This window comes from Eptesicus fuscus, chromosome 6, assembly GCF_027574615.1.
Source record: "Eptesicus fuscus isolate TK198812 chromosome 6, DD_ASM_mEF_20220401, whole genome shotgun sequence".
NCBI lineage: Eukaryota > Metazoa > Chordata > Mammalia > Chiroptera > Vespertilionidae > Eptesicus > Eptesicus fuscus.
In genome coordinates this window covers 13,560,919-13,581,742 of record NC_072478.1, presented here as the reverse complement: position 1 = coordinate 13,581,742, position 20,824 = coordinate 13,560,919, and the positions used below count along the sequence as shown (strand labels likewise).

General features: G+C 40.8%; 1 protein-coding gene across 2 annotated transcripts in view; it reads left to right on the top strand.

Moving 5' to 3' along the window:
- Nucleotides 1-20,824, top strand: part of PIWIL2 (piwi like RNA-mediated gene silencing 2) — a 66,735-nt gene that overhangs the window by 11,237 nt on the left and 34,674 nt on the right. For both annotated transcript variants that reach the window (XM_054716803.1, XM_008151492.3), the window contains exons 10-14: nucleotides 15,156-15,344; nucleotides 16,265-16,349; nucleotides 17,023-17,112; nucleotides 18,506-18,646; nucleotides 19,908-20,021. In XM_054716803.1, coding sequence (XP_054572778.1) covers nucleotides 15,156-15,344; nucleotides 16,265-16,349; nucleotides 17,023-17,112; nucleotides 18,506-18,646; nucleotides 19,908-20,021 — 619 coding nt within the window. The remainder of the gene's footprint in view (nucleotides 1-15,155; nucleotides 15,345-16,264; nucleotides 16,350-17,022; nucleotides 17,113-18,505; nucleotides 18,647-19,907; nucleotides 20,022-20,824) is intronic.

Below are 20,824 nucleotides of genomic sequence, written 5' to 3'. Positions count from 1 at the left end.
TTGTAGCCAAGCAGTGACATGATGTGGTTGAGTGTAAGGACAATAAACTAGTAGGATGGGGAAGAAGTGGGGAGACCAACCAGGAAGCTATTGTAACCCAGTGGAGGTGCTGAGAAGTGGTTGGCTTTTAGATGTATTTTGAAAGTAGCGCTCAGTCCATTTCCTGACTGATGTGGGGTGTAAAAGAGAGGTTGAGGATGGCTAAAACATTTTTTGGGTGAATTTGTAATGATTTATTCTATCTCTTCTTGATCACTGGGGTCTCTGTCTCTTTCTCTCACATAGTACACCCAGCTCTAGTTTATTCTTAGCATGTAGTAAGTGTTCAAGAATACTAATAAGCTCTGGCCAGCATGCACAGTGGTTAGAGTGTTGACCCACGCCCTGAAGGGTCCCAGGTTCGATTTCAGTCAAGGGCACGTATGTGGGTTGCAGGTTCCCTGTCCCAGCTGGGGCTCCTGAGGGAGGCAACCAATTGATGTGGGTCTCTCACATCGATGTTTCTCTCTCTCCTCTCTTCCCTTCCCCTCCCTTCTCTCTCTAAAATCAATGGGAAAAAATATCCTTCATTGAGGATTAATAACAACAACAAAAAAGAATATTAAAAAAAATAAATATCTTGCCCTGGCTGGCATGGCTAAATGGTTAGAGCATAAGCCTGTGCACTGGAGGGTCATGGGTTTGATTCCCAGTCAAGGGCGCATACCTGGGTTGTAGATTGATCCCTGGCCCTGGTCCGGTCACATGAAGTCTCTAACTTGTGCTCGTGCTCGCGCTCTCGCTCTCGCTCTTTCTCTTTCCCTCCCTCTCTCTCCTCCTACCTGTTCCCTCCCATTCTCTCTAAAAATCAATGGGAAAAATATCCTCTAGTGAGGATTAACAAAAATAAATTAAAAAATAGATGTCTTTAAAATCACTACGTCTTTCGTTACATTTTCTGCCTTCATTTTTCTTCTTAGAGAGGTCTACTTATTTTATGTTTTCCAATGTTAACCTGGAATTTATCCTGGTATGATATTACAAGCATGATTGTCTTGGTACTATTAGACAATTTATTGAAAAATTTTTTCTTTAGATTTAAATCACTACCTTTATCATATTCTGAAATACTTGGGATTATTTCTGAAAACTTCATTTTGATCCAGTGGTTAAAACTAATGTGATACTGTTTTAATTATTGTAGTTTTATTAAGTTTTAATACTTGTCAAGGAATTCTGTTTTCAGAATTATTTTTTAAAATATTTTTCTCACCATTTTATTAATATGTTTCTAGAGATTTTGAGAGAGAGAGAAAGGGAGAGGGATAGAAACAGCGATGAGAGAGAAACATCATTGATCTGCTGCCTCCTGCACACCCCCTACTGGGGATCGACCCCACAACCCAGTCATGTGCCCGACTGGGAATCAACTATGACCTCCTGTTTCATAGGTTGATGCTCAACCACTGAACCACACTGGCCGGCTGGTTTTACTTTTTTAAAAAACTTTTAGTTTTGTAAAACTTTTAGTCATATTTTATTGTAACTGTGCAACAGCTGTATGGGTGTGTGTGTGTGTGTGTGTGTGTATTCTACCTAATAATAGACAAATATGCAAATTGACCATACCTCTGCTACACCCAAGCCACGCCCACCAGCCCAAGCCACGCCCACCAGCCAATCAGGGTGAGTATGCAAATAAACCGAACCAAGATGGCTACAGCCACCGAGAGCAAGGTTTCCCAGGCAACAGAGGGAAACAAGCTTTCTGCCTGCCCTTGACAGGCCTAAGCCTCCACTCAAGCTACAAAGTTTCAATTATAGAAGGTAAACAAATTCAAACAGAATGGCGGCAGCCACGGAGCTGGAGAGACCAGGCCAGGGTTGCCCGCGGTAACGGAGAAAGCAAAGCTTTCCGCACACCCTGGCCGGGCTCAGGCCTCTGCTTAAGGCTACAAAGTTTCAATTATAGAAGGTGAATTAACTCAAACAGAAATGGCTGCCGGTGGAGCATACAGGAGGCTTGGCTCCGCTCCAGGCTACAAAGTTTCAATTGTAGAAGGTAAACAAATTCCAGATACCAGTGCCTCAGCTTGGGTTGCCAGGGGGCATGGCTGGCCTGCAAACCACCACAGGCCCCTTGCTCAGTCTGCCCCATGCCCCAAGGGAACCCCCACCCTTCAGGGCAAACCAGCTGGCCCCCACTCCTGTACCAGGCCTCTATTCTATCTAATAAAAGAGTAATATGCAGATTGACCACCACTCCAACACACAATATGTCTGCCCCCATGTGGTCAAAGATCCTGCCCCCATGTGGACCCAAGATGGCCACCACAAGATGGCCAGCAGGGGAGGGCAGTTGGGAGGCACCCGGCCTGCAAGGGAGGGAAGTTGGAGGTGATCATCCCTGCAGGGGAGGGCAGTTAGGGGTGACCGGGCTGGCAGAGGAGGGAAGTTGGGGGCAAACAGGCTGGCAGGGGAGCAATTAGGCATCAATCAGGCTGGCAGTGGAGTGGTTAGGGGGTGATCAGGCTGGCAGGCGGAAGCGGTTAGGGGCAATCAGGAAGGCAGGCAGGCAAGCAGTTGGGAGCCAGCAGTCCTGGATTGTGAGAGGGATAACCAACTGCCCATTTAAATGGGCAGTCGGACATCCCTCGAGGGGTCCCAGATTGGAGAGGGTACAGGCTGGCCTGAGGGACCCCCCCCCTTCCATGCACGAATTTCGTCCACCGGGCCTGTAGTATATGTGTGTGTGTGTGTATATGTACATACATACATATATATATGTGAGCTATGTATTACATACTATGATTATTTTTGTTTTCTGCACAATTGTTTATCTTAGATATAAATAGTGTATTTCCATTTTCTAAGTACATAATTATATATATACTTACTACTAATGCAACTTCAAATTCTCCTCATTCTACATTCCGATGCTATTATTTTGTCAATGTCATCTTCTCTCCCCCCTCCCCAAATTATATTTCTTAGATTGTCAAAATAAAATTAGATAAAGCTTTGAGCACCCGTCTCCAAGATAGTAAGAAGTCTTATGTCAGGCATTGTCCCATTATGTCACACACACGAACCCTGGGGTATTTGACATCCTGGTCCTTAGTCCTCCTGCAGAGCCCAAGCACTTGGGCATAGAGTGGGTGGCCACACTGTCAGGTGTAGAGCTCTGTGTCGTTGTCCTCCCTTGTACTCTTGCAACTATTACAGATTTGGGGTTCTGCCACCTGTCTTCCCCTGTGCCCTTTATGTTCTTATGAACCACTGGAAACCACAAAAGAGCAATTATTTTCCTGGAGGTCAGAAATGCAGTAATACAAAATGTGTTCTCCAGCCACATTAGAATAAGACTAGAAACCAGAAAGAAACACAGGAAATCTCCAAATATTTGGAAATTAAACAGCACACTGTAAATAACCTAAAGAAAAAGCACAAGGGAAATCGGAAAATAACTTGAATTGAAAGGAAACAAAAACTAGTATACCAAAACATCAGGGACTGTAGCTAATGCAGTGCTCAGAGGGAAATTTATAGCTTAAAATTATATGAGAAAGAAAGAACTCACACATTTATGACAAAGGTATCAAGGTAAATCTCTAAGAAAGGAGTAGTTTTGTGAGAATTTGACACTCATATACAACAAAATGAACCTATACCATTATCTCATATCTTCCATAAAAGTTAACTCAAATGGATCACAAACCTAAATGTAAGAGCTAAAACAATAAACCTCTCCATATTGTCTCACAGGAGTTTGAGACTTTGTCTTTAGTCTTTTTCTCTCTTTCTTGTGGATTGGATACCCTCTATTGATTATCTTTATGTCTATGATTATTTTTGCCATTTTCAAATCTGCTGGTGGGCTCATCGTACCAGTTTTTCATTTTGGTTATTGTACTTTCAAATTCTATAATTTCTACTTGTTTTGCTTTTTTAGTTTCTATAACTTTATTAAGATTTCATATATGTTGATTCATCGTCATCATATTTCCCTTCAATTATTTGAACTTATGTATAATTGCTGCTTTGAATTTTTTGTGTGTGCAGTTCAGTATCTGAGCCCTTCAGGATAAGTTTCTATTGACTTTTTCCCCCCATGATTATTGATTACATTTTCCCATTTCTTTGCATATATAATAGTTTGTGATTGAAAACTAATCATTTCAGATAATATACCATAGCAAGACTGGATTGTGTTTTATTTTTCTGAGTTTTAAGGAATTCTAATTTGTTGCCCAGCCTGCCTGGCCCAGTGGTTGAGTGTTGACTTTCATTTAAAAACATAACTATAATGTCATTATTACACTTACATTTTTAATTTCTTGTGATAATTATTAGATTGGTACATTCATAGGTTTTTCCAGTACCAGATTGTCTTCATAACTCAAAACCAACGCTGGCAAATTTTAGTTCTTTGGGATGAAAAATGACTTGTTTGAAAGTAGTTGTTTTAAGAACCTTACATATTTGTATTAACACGAAAGACTATCCACAGGATATTGTTAAGTTAAAAATAGTTACAAAATAACCCTGGCCTGGTGGTTCAGTTGGCTGGAGTGTCATCCCATACACCCCCAAAAAAGGCACATACCTAGGTTGTGGGTTTAATCCCTGGTTGGGATGCTTACTGGAAGCAACCAATAGATGTTTCTCACATTGATGTTTGATGTTTCTCTCCCTCTCTCTCTCTCTCTCTCTCTCTCTCTCTCTCTCTCTCTCCTCCCTCTCTAAAAAAAAATCAATAAACATTTTCTCAGGTAAGAATATTTTAAAAAGGAGCAAAACTGTGTATCTGATATGATTATACATTTCTTTTTCCAATTACTAGTATTCACAAATTTAAGGAAAGCTGAGGGAAGGAAAGTAGGTCTCTGTGAATAATGGATTACAAACCATCTTCAATTTCTATGTTTTATAATTGTGTTTTTATTTTATATTACTTTTATTTTATAATGAACATGTAACACCAGCAAAATCATAGCAAAGATGAAAGAAAGTAACAATCTATTAAGAAAATGGGCTAAAGATATTTTTACCAAAGAATGATTTAGAAGGTAAATAAGTACGTGAAAAGATGTTTAACACCATTAGCCATTAGGGAAATGAGAGTTCTGCACACCTATTAGAGTAACTAAATAGTGAAAATATCAAACGTTGGTAAGGAGGTAGGGAAAGTGCTCCTTGTATACTGTGAGTAGGAGTATAAAATGGTTCTGCCACTCCAGAGAATATTTTTGGCAGTTTCTTATAAAATGAAGCATGTACTTAATGGAATCACACTCTCTGGCATTTTTCCCAGAGAAATGAAAATTTAGATTCACACAAAAACTGGTACACAAATGTTCATAGCAGCTTTATTTGCAACTAGTGAGCCGGGGCATGAAATTCGTGCACATGAAAAGGAGATTAATTAGAGAAAATAATTTAATATTGCTATTTGCCCTTTTCTCTATAATAGAAGTGTCAGAGATGAAAGAAAATTAGTAAAATCTATATGAAAACCTTCCTCCTGTCAGAGTCTGGGGCACACCACGGGACCCAGAGTCAAGTCCCCGCCCACCCACACGCACCTCAAAATCGCGTGAGACCCAGACCCGGCCAGCACCCACCCCCGTTGGGCTAGATCCAGACCCAGCTAGTCCCACCCTTGTCAAGCCCTGCCGGGCAGGGGGCGTAGCCTCAGGTCCCCTGGCCCGGCGCCAGGACTGGGGGCGTGGCCTGAGGTCCCCCAGCCCAGAACGGGGCAGGGGGCGTACCTTGAGGTCCTCTGTCAAGCCATGCCAGGTGGGGGACACGGCCTGAGATCCCCTGTCAAGCCCCGCTGGGTGCGGGGCATGGCCTGAGGTCCCCCGTCAAACCCCACTAGGCATGGGGGCGCAGCCTCAGGTCCCCCGGCCCAGCACTGGGAGGGGGGCACAGCCTCAGGTCCCCCATCAAACCCTGCTGGTTGGGGGCGCGGCCTGAGTTCCCCCGACCCAGCACTGGGGTTTCACCTTGAGGTCCCCCGTCAAGCCCCGCTGGGTGGGGGGCATGGCCTGAGGTCCCCTGTTAAGCCCAGCCAGGCCGGGGGTTGCAGTCTCAGGTCCCCTGGCCTGGTGCTGGGTGGGGAAGCGTGGCCTGAAGTCCCCTGTCAAGCCTCACCAGGTGGGGGGGTGCAGCCTGAGGTCCCCCGGCCTGGCGCTGGGGCGGGGGGAGCAGCCTGAGGTCCCCTAGCCCAACACCAGGACAGGAAGTGCACCTTGAGGTCCCCTGTCAAACCCTGCTGGGGGGGGGGAGTGGCCTCAGGTCCCATGGCCTGGCACTGGGGCGGGGTGTGTGGCCTGAGGTCCCCTAGCCTGACGCCAGGATGAGGGGCACAGCCTGAGGTCCCCTGTCAAGCCACATGGGGGCGGAGGAGGACATAGCCTCAGGTCCCTGCTGATTGCTTGTTAAGGCTCTTTATGGGAACTTGGCCTCAGCTGTGGGTGCAGCCATCTTTGTGACGGAGTGATGGTCAATTAGCATATTCCCTCTTTATTAGATAGGATAGCAAAAAATGGAAATAACTAAAGCATCCTTCAACAAGTGATAGTTAAACAAACTCTGGTACCTCCATACAATGGAATACGGCTTAGCAATAAAAACAAATAAGCTATTGATACAACACCATGGATGGGTCTCATGGTCATTATGTGTAGTGAACAATGTCAATCTCAAAGGTTGCATGATGTTCCATTATATATCATTCTCAAAATGATAAAACTATAGAGATAGAGAACAGTTAGAATAGTTTGTGGATGCCAGGGGACAGAGAAGGGGAAGGAATGTGACTGTAATGGGGTAACATGAAATAGTTGCTTTATGTTGATAAGGAACAGTTATGTGACTGATTGTGGTAGTAGCTACATAAACGTATAAAGGAGATAAAATTGCATAGGACTATACACACAAATCAGTGTATGCAAAACAAAACGGCAAACACTGAATAAGGTCTATCAATGTTGTACCAGTGTCAATTCCATATGTGAGGTTCTGTGTACAAATTTTGCAACTTCCTTTGATTTTATTATTATTTCAAAATAAGAACTAGAAAATAAAAGATTTTTTCATTGGAGGTAAATGAAAATAAATACGTTTCTCTCCTTTAGCAGCCTGTTCTGTTAATATATGTTGTGAATCTCAAAAAAAGGGGTTGTAAGATGCAGAATGGACTCAACTTATTTAATTGTGGAACCTTATGACCTCTCAAGGGACTAGTGTTCCTGAGGAATATACATACCCTGGTGACAGCGGCCCACAGAAAAAAGTCCAATCTCTACTCCTTGACTTACAAGGGAATTCATATTTGGACCCTGCCTGTCTTAACCTAAACCTAGCATCTTCTGTCCCTCTTTCACCTACTCACTCTCCCCTGTCCCAGATCCCTGATTGTCCCTATGTACCACTGCCTCTGCCTGGTGTGTCACTCACTCCTCTGTCCTGGTGGTTCTGCCTAGCACATCGCTCCCTCAGGTATCAGCTACCTCTGTAAACTCTCCTGACTCCCTGGGCATATTCACACATGCTTTCTGAAAATTTCCTGTATGGCCTTGTTTATGGCACCATTAGAGGGATTACCGCAAGGGTACATTTGTTTATGGTGAGTCTTTTCATCTCTGCATCTTTAGCATCTTCACCAGGTACTGTAGTTTCTTCCTTCAGCTAGAACAGGGGTCCTCAAACTTTTTAAACAGGGGCCAGTTCACTGTCCCTCAGACCGTTGGAGGGCCGGACTATAGTTTAAAAAAAACTGTGAACAAATTCCTATGCACACTGCACATATCTTATTTTGAAGTAAAAAAACAGAATGGCAAAAACACCCGCATGTGGCCCGCGGGCCGTAGTTTGAGGAGGCCTGAGCTAGAAGGACAAATATAGTTTAAAAAATGTTTTATTGTCCCTAATAATGATGATACATAAGAATGATTACTTTGATGTCGAAAGTATCTTATTTTCAGACGGATGGGGAACATTTTTTTTGCCAAGGGCTTTTGGATATTTATAACATTCACGGGCCATACGAAATTATCAACTTTACAGTTAGCCTGCTGAATTTGGTCAAACACTTAATTAAATCACCCCTGATGCCTTGGTCATTTCTTGGGCCTTATACAGTCTGCAGGCTGGACATTCCCCACTGTTTTTTTGTTTCTTTGTTTAATTTCATTTTATTGTTTAAGGTATTACAAATAGTAGTACATATGTCTCCTTTTGTTTTTTTTCCCCACTGCCCTCCCTTACCCCCCAGCACTTGCCCTCATCCCCCCTCCCCTAGTGACTTGCGTCTGTTGGTTGTGCTTATATGCATGTATACAATCCTTCGGTTGATCTCTTACTCCCCCAACCCTCCTCTAACTTCCTGCTATAGTTTGACAGTCTGTTCGATGCTTCTTTGCCTCTCTCTATTTTTGTTCAACAGTTTGTAATGTTCTTATCCATAAATGAGTGAGATCATGTGGTATTTATCTTTCACTGACTGGCTTATTTCACTTAGCATAATGCTCTCCAGATCCATCCATGCTGTTGCAAATGGTAAGAATTCCTTCTTTTTTACAGCAGTGTAGTATTCCATTGTATAGATGTACCACAGTTTTCTAATCCATTCATCTGCTAATGGGCATTTAGGCTGTTTCCAAATCTTAGCTATTGTAAATTGCGCTGCTGTGAACATAGGGGTGCATATATCTTTTCTGATTGGTGTTTCTGTTTTCTTGGGATATATTCCTAGAAGTGGTATTACTGGGTCAAATGGCAATTACATTTTTAATTTTTTGAGGAATTGCCATACTGTTTTCCACAATGTCTGCACTGGTCTGCATTCCCACCAGCAGTAAAGGAAGGTTCTTTTTTCTCTGCATCCTCTCCAGCACTTGTCATTTTTTGATGATAGCCATTCTGACTGGTGTGAGATGGTACCTCATTGTTGTTTTTATTTGCATCTCTTGGATGCTTAGTGACTTTGAACATGTTTTCATATGTCTCTTGGCTTTCTGAATGTCCTCTTTTGAAAAGTGTCTATTTAGGTCCTTTGCCCATTTTTGATTGGATTGTTGATCTTCCTTTTGTTAAGTTGTATGAGTTCCTTATAAATGTTGGAGATTAAACCCTTATCGGAGATAACATTGGCAAATACGTTCTCCTATGCAGTGGGCTTTCTTGTTGTTTTGGTGATGGTTTCTTTTGTTGTGCAGAAGCTTTTTATTTTTATTTTTTTAAATATATTTTATTGATTTTAGAGAGGAAGGGAAAGGGAGAGAGAGATAGAAATATCAATGATGAGAGAGAATCATTGATTGGCTGCCTCCTACATGCCCCCCACTGGGGATTGAGCCCGCAACCTAGGCGTGTGCCCTTGGCTGGAATCGAACCTGGGACCCTTCAGTCCTCAGGCTGACGCTCTATCCATTGAGCCAAACCAGCTAGGGCTGAAGCTTTTTATTTTAATACTAGAGGCCCGGTGCACGAAATTTTGTGCACTGGGGGTGGGGGGGTCCTTCAGCCCAGCCTGCTTCCTCTCACAGTCTGGGAGCCCTCAGGGGATGTCCTACTGATGGCTTAGGCCCACTCCCCATGGGCCTAAGCCGCAGTCTGGGCGCGGAGGCTCGGAGCAGGCACCCCTGTGTGTTGTTCTCTCAGGCTCGGAACCACGCCTGCATGTTCTCTCAGGCTCAGGGTTGCGCCCGGCCCCTCCTCCTGTCCAGTCGTCCTGTTACAGCGTCCCAGCCTAATTTGCATATTACCTCTTTATATGTGAAGGTAGTCTCATTTATTTTCTCTTTAGTTCTGTTGCCCTAGGAGCTGTATCGGTAAAGATATTGCTACGACAAATGTCTGCTATTTTGTTGCCTGTGGCTTCTTCTAAGATTTTTATAGTTTCACATCTTACATTTAAGTCCTTTATCCATTTTGAGTTTATTTTTTTTTATTATTTAAAAAAATATATATATTTTATTGATTTTTTACAGAGAGGAAGAGAGAGGGATAGAGAGCCAGAAACATCGATCAGCTGCCTCCTGCACACCCCCCCATTGGGGATGTGCCCACAACCAAGGTACATGCCCCTGACCGGAATTGAACCCGGGACCCTTCAGTCTGCAGGCTGACGCTCTATCCACTGAGCCAAACCAGCCAGGGCCATTTTGAGTTTATTTTTGTGTATGGTGTAAGTTGGTGGTCTAATTTCATTCTTTTGCAAGTATCTGTCCAGTTTTCCCAACACCATTTATTGAAGAGACTGTCTTGTCTCCATTGTATGCTCTTGCCTCCTTTGTCAAATATTAATTGAGTTCCCTAGCTGGTTTTGCTCAGTGGATAGAGCGTTGGCCTGTGGACTGAAGGGTCCCAGGTTCGATTCCAGCCAAGGGCACATGCCTGGGTTGCGGGCTCGATCCCCAGTGGGGGTCGTGCAGGAGGCAGCTGATCAGTGATTCTCTCATCATTGATGTTTCTATCTCTCTCCCTCTCTCTTCCTCTCTAAAATTAATAAAAATATATTTTTAAAAAATATTAATTGAGCATACTGGCTTGTGTCGATTTCTGGGTTCTCTGTTCTGTTCCACTGGTCTATATGTCTGTTCTTGTGCCAGTACCAGGCAGTTTTGAGAACAGTGGCTTTGTAGTATAGCTTGATATCTGGTATTGTGATCCCTCCAACATTGTTCTTCTTTCTCAAGATTGCTGCAACTATTCGGGGTCTTTTTTTATTCCAGATGAATTTTTGGAGAATTTGTTCTAGGTCTTTGAAGTATGCCGTTGGTATTTTAATGGGGATTGCATTGAATTTATAGATTGCTTTGGGTAGTATGAACATTTAAATGATGTTGATTCTACCAATCCATGAACATGGTGTATTCTTCCATTTGTTCATGTCTTCCTCTATCTCTTTTTTTAGCGTCCTGAAATTTTCTGAGTACAGGTCTTTTGTTTCCTTGGTTAAGTTTATTCCTGGGTATCTTAATTTTGTTGTTGCAATGGTAAATGGGATTGCTTTTTTAATTTCTCTTTCTGAGTTCATTATTGGTGTATAGAAAAGCCATAGACTTCTGTGCTAATTTTGTATCCTGCTACATTGCCGAATTCATTTATTAAGTCTAGTAGTTTTTTATGGAGTCTTTGGGGTTTTCTATGTACAATATCATGTCATCTGCGAGTAAGGACAGTTTTACTTGTTCTTTTCCAATTTGGATGCCTTTTATTTCTTCTTCTTGTCTGATCGCAATGGCTAGTCCTTCCAGCACTATGTTGAACAGGAGTGGTGAGAGTGGGTATCCCTATATTGTTCCTGTTCTTAGGGGAAATGGTTTTAGTTTTTGCCCATTGAGTATGATGTTGGCTGTGGGTTTGTCATATATGGCTTTTATTAAGTTGAGGTATGATCCTTCTATTCCCACCTTGCTGAGAGTTTTTATCAAGAAAGGGTGTTGGATTTTATCAAATGCTTTTTCTGCATCAATGGATATGATTATGTGGTTTTTATTTCTTAGTTTGTTTATGAGGTGTATCACATTTATTGATTTGCAGATGTTGTACCATCCTTGCATCCCCAGAATAAATCCCACTTGGTCATGGTGTATGATCCTTCTAATGTAATGCTGGATTCGATTTACTAGAATTTTGTTGAGGATTTTGGCATCTATGTTCATGAGGGATATTGGCCTGTAATTCTCTTTCTTTGTATTGTCTTTATTTGGTTTTGGGATTAGGGTAATGCTGGCTTTGTAGAAAGAGCTTGGAAGTGCTCCTTCCTCTTGAATTTTTTTGAATAGTCTGAGGAAGATAGATTTTATTTCTTATTTGAATGTTTGTTAAAACACCCCTGTGAAGCCGTCTGGTCCAGGGCTTTTGTTCGTTGGAAGTTTTTTGATTACTGCTTCAATTTCCTCCATAGTTATCAGCCTATTCAGATTTTCTTATTCCTCCTGGTTGAGTTTTGGAAGGTCATATTTTTTTAGGAATATGTCCATTTCTTCTAGGTTGACCCAGTTTGTTGGAGTAGAATTGCTCATAGTATTTTTTTACTATTCTTCGTATTTCTGTGGGGTCTGTTGTTATTTTACCTCTTTTGTTTCTGATTTTGTTTATTTGGGTCCTCTTTGCTTCTTGGTGAGCCTGGCTAGAGGTTCATCAATCTTGTTTATCCTTTCAAAGAACCAGCTTTTGGTTTCATTGATCTTTTGTATTGTTTTTTTGGTCTCTATGTCATTTATTTCCGCTCTGATCTTTATTATTGCCTTCCTTCTGATCACACTGGGCTTTTCTTGTTGCTCTCTTTCTAATTCTTCAAGTTGCAGAGTTAGATGGTTTATTACCAGTTTTTCTTGTTTTTTCTTTTGAGGTAGGCCTGTAATGCTATGAACTTCCCTCTCAGGACTGCTTTCACTGTGTTCCAAAGATTTTGGATTGTTGTGTTTTCATTGTCATTTGTTTCCAGGATGTGTTTTATTTCTTCTTTGATCTCTTTGGTAACTCACTCATTGTTTAATAGTGTGCTATTCAGCCTCTAAGTGTTTGAATTTTTGTGATTGTTTTTATTGTACTTGATTTCTAATTTTATGCCATTGTGATCTGAGAAGATGCTTGATATGATTTCAGTCCTCTTGAATTTGGAGAGACTTTGCCAGTGTCCCAATATGTGGTCTATCTTTGAAAATGTCCCATGTCTGCTTGAGAAGAATGTATATTCTGTAGTTTTGGGGTGGAATGTTCTAAAGATGTCAATTAAGTCTATCTGATCTAGTGAGTCGTTTAGGATTGATGTTTCTTTGCTAATTTTTTTGTCTAGAAGATTATCCAGTGATGTTAATGGGGGTATTAAAGTCTCCTACTATGATTGTGTTGCTGTCAATCTCTCCCCCGATATCTTCCAGTTTTTTTATGTATTTGGGTGCTCCTGCTTTGGGTGCATAAATGTTTACCAGAGTTATATCCTCTTGTTGTATAGATCCCTTTAGAATTATGAAGTGGCCTTTCTTGTCTCTTGTTATGGTCTTCACTTTGAGGTCTATTTTGTCAGATATAAGTATTGCTACCCCAGCTTTTTTTAAATTTTCGTTTGCCTGATAGATATTTTTCTATCCCTTCATTTTCAGTCTGTGTGAGTCCCTTGTTCTGAGGTTGGTCTCCTGTAGATAGCATATATATGGGTCATGTTTTCTTATCCATTCACTCACTCGATGTCTTTTGATTGGAGCATTTAATCCATTTACATTTAATGTTATTGATAGGTACTTGTTTGTAGCCATTTCTGTACTTTATTCCTGTGTTCCTTCCTTCCTTTCTATTTCTTCTTTTTACAGCATTCCGTTTAGCATTTCTTGCATTTCTGGCATGGTAGTGATAAACTCCTTTTGCCTTTTTTTGTCTGCAAAGCTTCTGATTTCCCCTTCAATTTTGATTGATAGTCTTGCTGGATAGAGTATTCTTGGATTCAGTCCTTTGCTTTGTATCACTTTGTATACCTCTTTCCATTCCTTTCTAGCTTGATGTTTCTGTTGAGAAATCATTTGATAATCTGATGGGGGATCCTTTGTAGGTAACACTCCGTATCTCTCTTGCAGCTTTTAAGATTCTCTCTTTGTCTTTAACATTTGCCATTGTAATTATGATGTGTGTTGGTGTGGGTCTTTTGAGATTCATCTTGCTTGGGACTCTGTACTTGTGTAACTTTTTTCTTCCCCATATCAGGGAAGTTTTCTGTCATTATTTCTTCAAATAGATTTTCTAATCCTTGCTGCTCTTCTTGTCCTTCTGGCAGCCCTATTATACGTATGTTACTTAGTTTTGTGTTGTCCCAAAGCTCCCTTAGGCTCTCCTCCTGCTTTTTAATTTTTTTCTCCAGTTGCTGTTCAGATTGGGCTTGTTTCTCTACCTTATTTTCTAACTCACTAATTCTGTCCTCTGCTTCTTCTAGTCTTCTGTTGAAACCTTCCATAGTTTTTTTTATTGTAGCTATATCATTTTTTATTTCTTCCTGAGTTTTGCATAGGTTGTTGGTTTTCTCATCCATCCAGTGTATGAACTGTACGACCATTACTCTGAATTCTTTTCTGTCATGTTGCATGCTTTCGTTTCACTTATTTCCTTTCTTGGAGATTCCTCATTTCCTTTCCTCTGGGGATTGTTTCTAACTATCACCAGAAGGTTCAAACATCGAGTTGCGTGGGTCTGGGCCGTGTGCATTGGGAGCTTCGCACCACCTGAGTGTCACTGAAGAGCTCCGACACCATGACATGTGGCTGCCATGGGTTGGTGGGAGCCACGCTGGCCCAGGATTAGAGTCACCGGCACTCAATGTGGCCTCGTGCACGCACCTAGAATTAGGGGCCCTGCCTGCACCGTACTGAAAAAGAGACCCCGCTGGCGTGTGTCAAAAATCAGAGTCCCCTAGCGCGTGCTAGGAGTCAGAATCCTGTGCCCGCACCGATAATCGAGTATCAGAGTCTCTGTTGCTTGGTGCAGCCTTGCGCCGAGAATCAGGGTCCCTATGTGTGCATGCGCCATGAATTGGAGTCACTGACTCTTAGTGTGAATGCACTGGGAATCGGGGATCCCAGGCGCGTCTGGTGAGAAACAGAGACAAGTCACTGGTGCTCAATGCTGCCTCTCGTGTGGAGAATCAGGGTCCCCGGTCTGCTTGGGGAACTGAGTTGCACAGTCGCACTGCTTCGGCAGAAGGTCCACTCCTGTGCTGCGGAAAATAGACTTCCGTGTGTGCTTGCCAAGAATCAAAGTCAGGCGGCACTGCCGCCCTGTGTGGGCATGGGTTTGGTCACCTGATTGCATTGCAGGGAACAGATTCCCAGTGTCTACGTGTGTTCCCAGGCTCAAATTCCCATAGCGGGGCTGCAGCCCTGTCACCACTGGTTTTAAGAATACAGTGAATTTTATTCATTTGTAGTTGCTGTTTTTCAGTTGATTTTTATCCTTTCACTATTTTTTGTTGATTGTTTTTATTTGTTTGTTTGTTTTTGTAATGTTAAAAAGAGAAGAGGTGAGTTCCTGTCTCTTAAAAGAGACAACTGGAACCTTTTGGTGCTATACAGCTGTGAGTGTACCTCTAAAGTACTTATTTGTATCACCAATCCCTTTCATATTGCTCTGTGTATATACAAAATGATCCAAACGTCTTTTGTCTCTTTCCAAAGGCATGCTATGTATCAGCAGAACAAAGAAAACTTCCAGGATGAGTGCACTAAGCTTCTGGTTGGCAATATTGTCATAACCCGATACAACAACCGTACCTATCGGATTGATGATGTTGATTGGAATAAGACTCCAAAAGATAGCTTCACAATGTCTGATGGGAAGGAGATCACGTTCTTGGAATACTACAGGTAGAGAGAATAGACTGGGCGTGGTTGGGCGGGGACATAGTCTGCCATTCTGTAGCAGGATATTGAGTTCCATAGTGGCATACAATGGGACACTTTTAAAATAATTACATTGGTAATGCACATAAGAATGAATTAACAGCCGAAACTGGTTTGGCTCGGTGGATAGAGCGTCAGTCTGCGGACTGAAAGGTCCCAGGTTCTATTCCGGTCAAGGGCATGTACATTGGTTGCGGGCACATCCCCGGTAGGGGGTGTGCAGGAGGCAGCTGGTCGATGTTTCTCTCTCATCGATGTTTCTAGCTCTCTATCCCTCTCCCTTCCTCTCTGTAAAAAATCAATAAAATATATTTAAAAAAAAAACAAACACAATGAATTAATTCCTTTGTGGGATTGGACCTGAATATGCTACCCTTACAGTTTCATTCCTTTTAGTATTTTTGGAAGTTATTTCATAAATTAATCTCATGGGTTTGGATTGTATTTCCTTTGCTGGTTTGGTTAGAAGTCTGGTTGGAAAGATTAAATGCAAATCATTAATCATTCGACTATCATTTTGCCTTTCTAGTTGCCTAAGCCCTTTAACCTGATGCAGTTTTAAACATTCTTTCCAGGGGGGATAAAGGGGGTAATGGGGGAATAAAGGCACATATGTAACACCTTAATCAATAAAGAATTTAAAAAATAAATAAATAGTCTTTCCGTGACCATTAGCCTGTTTCTCCTCTGTTTAATTGCAACAATAATTTGAACCCATATTTTCCAGTTATATAAATACACTATGATGAGTTTCCAGTGGGCCCTTGACAAGGGTATTAGGCAAATTTGTACCTCGGTCCTGGTTTTAAGAGACTCAGATTATGTTGCTATACGAGTAGTGATACTGCTTCTGAATTTTTTTTCCTGCTTTTGTCCTACTGTAGCAAAAACTATGGGATTACAATTAAGGAGGAGGACCAGCCACTGTTGATCCACAGGCCCAGTGAGAGACAGAATAACCAAGGGATGGTGAGTGGGGGGTGCCCATTGGCCGCTCTTGGCCTTCTTCACAGCCCTAGGAGCCAAGGAGCAATGGTTACAGTGTGCTTGGGGAAAGCTGTTGCAGAGTTTTGTCTGTCTGCTAGCCATAAGTGCCACCTCCATAGGATTTGCTTTTGAGATTTACATGAGACGCTAAATATTCATATGAGCTAATTAGATTAAGCAATGAGCAGAATTTGTTGCAAAAGAAGATTAAAACACTGGATTTATTAGCGAAGTTTTAGACATTTAAAGAGGGCTGGGGCCAGAGCAAAGTGCCTTGACACCTGACTCTTATGTTTTAAGTGTGAGTGCTGAAGATTGACAGGCTAAGATAAGGTGGAGGCACCAGCTTGATAGAATGTGTTGTCTTGGCTTGTCTGGAGGCTCAAGAGGGTTGGAAAATTTTTTTTCTAGTTCTTGCTCTCCTTTTGACGCTCAATATTTTTCCTTTTACCTAATACAACAGCTATGAGTATTGTGACTGAAGGTAAAAGGGTAAAGTACTTACAGTGTTTCACTGCCCTTTGGGGTTTTATATTCTTTAGTTTGCCAGTGATAGCCCTGCAGGGCCAGCACTGGGGATAGCATGTCCAGTACAGGCCAGAGAACAGGATCCTCTTTTCCTGCTTTATTTTCCCTCTCCATTATCTATTTAAAGCTGCTGAAAGGTGAAATCCTGCTGCTGCCTGAGCTTTCCTTCATGACTGGAATCCCTGAGAGGATGAAGAAGGACTTCAGGGCCATGAAGGTGAGAAATGCCTGCTTTGAGTGGGAGACCTTTTCAAGAGAAGATTGAGCTAGAATTGTGCTAGGCTTGCATCTTTACCTGGGCAGGTTCATTCTTCCAAGCTTCAGTTTTCCTCTCTGTAAAACATGATCCATCCATCTCCCTTCTCACACACTGGAAAATCCAATCAGAGCTTCCTTTTGAAGGTTATCAGAACAGTAGAGTGACTGGAACATAAGGTAAAAGGAAACATAATTCACTCTTACCAAGCAGACAGATGACTGCAAACTGGTCATTTGATCATAAATGAGATTCTTTGGGAGCTCTACATTTTTAAAAACATTTCTATAAACCTTCAGTTTATTTGAAGGGATGGAGGAGTTAATGTAGGAAAAAGCGAGTCAGAGGATGAGGTGAGAGGACAGAAGTTTATCTTGTGGGGCCTGGGAGTATCCTGGAAGTTTAAGGCTCAGTTTCTGTAGGAAATAGGAGCAAAGATGAGTCCAGGCTCTTTAGTGCTTCACCTCCACACACTGTCTGTGACTCCTGGAGCTTTCCACACTTGAGATACTCTGCTGCCTCCCTTTGCCAATCCATGTCTATCTTATCCTGGGACCTTGTTTTTCTCAGATGCCACATATTATTTTTAGTAACATCATAAAGCATCTGAAGTGATGCTTAAATTCACGTAGGAGTTTTCTTTTTTGTTTACCTTCTGATACTTGTGCTTTTAATATGTGGGTCAAGGTTCCTTCCTTACAACTCCCAGTTGCCTAATGACTTTATAATCACAAAGCTATCTATATAGTTCCATAGACTTACTGACCCTGACTGCCTCCCAGGGAACAACAGCTGTATAATTTATTAGTCCCAGAAGAATAAAGAAATAACTCACTTACATGATTCAGAATCTTCATACACACTTGTTAGATATTCATTCAACAATAAATATTTAGAAAGCAACTACCCTGAACTAACCTCTTGACAAAAACAAACAAACATGTTGACATTAAAGGGCTGGTCTTTTATTTTGTTATGTTTAGCTGCGTGCCTGGCACAGGGCATTTTCCCCCAAATGTTAAATAGGTAAAATCAAGCCCCCTTTGCTCCGGTTTCATAGAATCTTTTAGGAATCTTAAATTCAGAACATAGCTTTGAAAAAGAGATAAGACTTAGATGCTGTGAGGGAGAAACGATAACATTTAAAATTCTTGTATGATTTAAAAATTTAATCTTACACTTTATTGACATTCCTGAGAGTATTTATTGAAGTCCTTAAAGATATTTGAAAATTTCTATAGATTTCAATGTGAAAGAGGTTTCTTATGGAAACATTTATGATTCATTGGGATTTATTTAATCTCATATTGAAGAAAGTAATACAACTAATTATATCCATTTTAATTTTATTTAGGATTTGACCCAGCAGATCAACCTGAGCCCCAAACAGCACCATAAAGCTTTGAAATGCTTGATACAGAGAATTTCAAAGAATGAGACAGCCAGTAATGAACTAACACGTTGGGGACTCTATCTGCAGGATGATGTACATAAGGTAACCCAGAAGATGTGATGGGGTAGGAAAACAAGGATTTCAGAACTTTGTGAGACTAAGTGATAACTTCCTAGCTTATCTTTATTTTGGAGTTCTTGCTGTTAATTTCTAGTCAGTTACATAGCAAAGGAATATTGACTTAAATTTTATCTCATTTTCAGTTTTCCATTTACTTTCATAAGCATAAGATGAGTCTGATTCTTTACACTCTTGCTAATAGGAGTATTGTTATTCATTGTGTTAAAATTAAATAATATTTGATCATAGATAAAATACATTCTTAAAAAAAAAAGTAAACAGTAAAGGTCATACAAAGTAAAAATTCTCCATAATTATACTTCCCCAGAGATAATCACTACTGAGTGTGGACTCATTCAATTTTCTATGGGGTGTATCTTGCAATTTATTTTTTTGCAAAAACAGGATTATATTACATGTATTTAAAAAGTGATTTTAAAGGTTGTAAAATAGTCTATCGTACTGATATATCATCAACCTAGTTATCTTCCTATTTAGGGATATTTAGGGGAAACTGATTTGTTATTCTTCACTTTAATTTGTTCTTTCATTATGTTTATGCCTTTTCCTTTCAGCTTTCTCTTTGTATAAAGTAGAATAGTAGTTCATGTTCAGCATTATTAAGGAACTTTACCTTTAGTTTTCTTTTTTTAAATATATTTTTATTAATTTCAGAGAGGAAGGGAGAGAGGGAGAGAGATAGAAACATGAATGATGAGGGAGAATCATTGATCAGCTGCCTCATGCATGCCCACACTAGGGATTAAGCCTGCAATCTGGGCATGTGCCCTGACTGGAAATCGAACAAGTGACCTTCTGGTTCATAGGTCACTCAACCACTGAGCCATGCTGGCTGGGCTTTACCTTTAATTTTCTACTTTCAGTTTTCCCCTTAAAATATATTTAAAGATAATGCTCCTGTTCACTTTAAAATTACAGTTGTTTTACATGCATTCTCTGCTTCTAAAAAGATAATGTTTTCTAATCCCTTTATTAGGAGACCATGTTGGAAGCTTCAATAACTAAAGAGCAGTGCCTGTAAAAATTTTACCTGCATATGTCCAGGGTTTTTATTGACACGAACTCTCACTGCTAGCAGCTTCATTTTTCTGCCATTTCCAGAAGTTGTAACGGGCAAGTCTATGTTGTGGAGCTGACCAGACCCCAGAGAGAATAATGTTAATGTTTTCCTAAATAGTGTTTGCAGATGGCTCATGTCATAGATACTTTCTTTTCTGTTTAGATTGAAGGACGTGTTCTGCCAATGGAAAGAATTAACTTAAGAAATACTTCATTTATCACATCTCAGGAAGTAAACTGGATTAAGGAAATAACCAGAGACCTTTCCATCTTGACTGTAAGTGATTTTCAAGGTGGTAAAGAGAAGACCAGTATTCCTAAAATGGTGGAAATTAGGAAGGAGGAATGGTTTAGTGTTCTCTTTTTGAGAGAAAGTTTCAACTGAATTCCCATCCTTAATTATCTACTAAACAGGGTCCTTCAAAGAGAGTAAGCTATTTGTTAGATGAGTTGTTAGAGGTAAGCCCTTTGTTTGATCATGGACTTAGGAAAAGAACATAAATTGCATATAGTGCCAGCCTACCACTTACTCTTCCTTTCTTCCTGCCCCCCTCTTTTTCCCTGGGGGTTCCTAGAAGGTGTTTTTATTGGTGAAACAAGCAAAATTAAAAGTTTCCTACCAAGAAAACCAAAGAATAAAATGGTATATAATTATTTTGAAATGTTTCAGCTAACCTGGTCTTTATAGCCACACAAAAAGTACACATATCTGTTTCTAAAACTTTTCATTGAAATATATTTAAAGAAAAAACTACACTTTCAAGTGTATGGATGATGAATTTTCACAAATAAAATAGACCTGAATGATCCACACCAAGGGTTAAGAAACACAACTTTACCAGTGTCCCGAAGCACCCATCCATGCTCCTAGTTACTATCTACCTCTCACCTTACACACTCCAAGAATAGCCACTACCCTGGCTTCTCACAACATAGATTTGTTTCAGCTGTTTTAAATCATACAGTAAACATTCTTGTATGTCCAGCGTTATTTCTTCAACCTTGTATTAGTATTACCCATATTATTAGGTCTGGTTGTAGAGCTACTATTCTCGTTGTTGTATAGCATAGTATTCTATG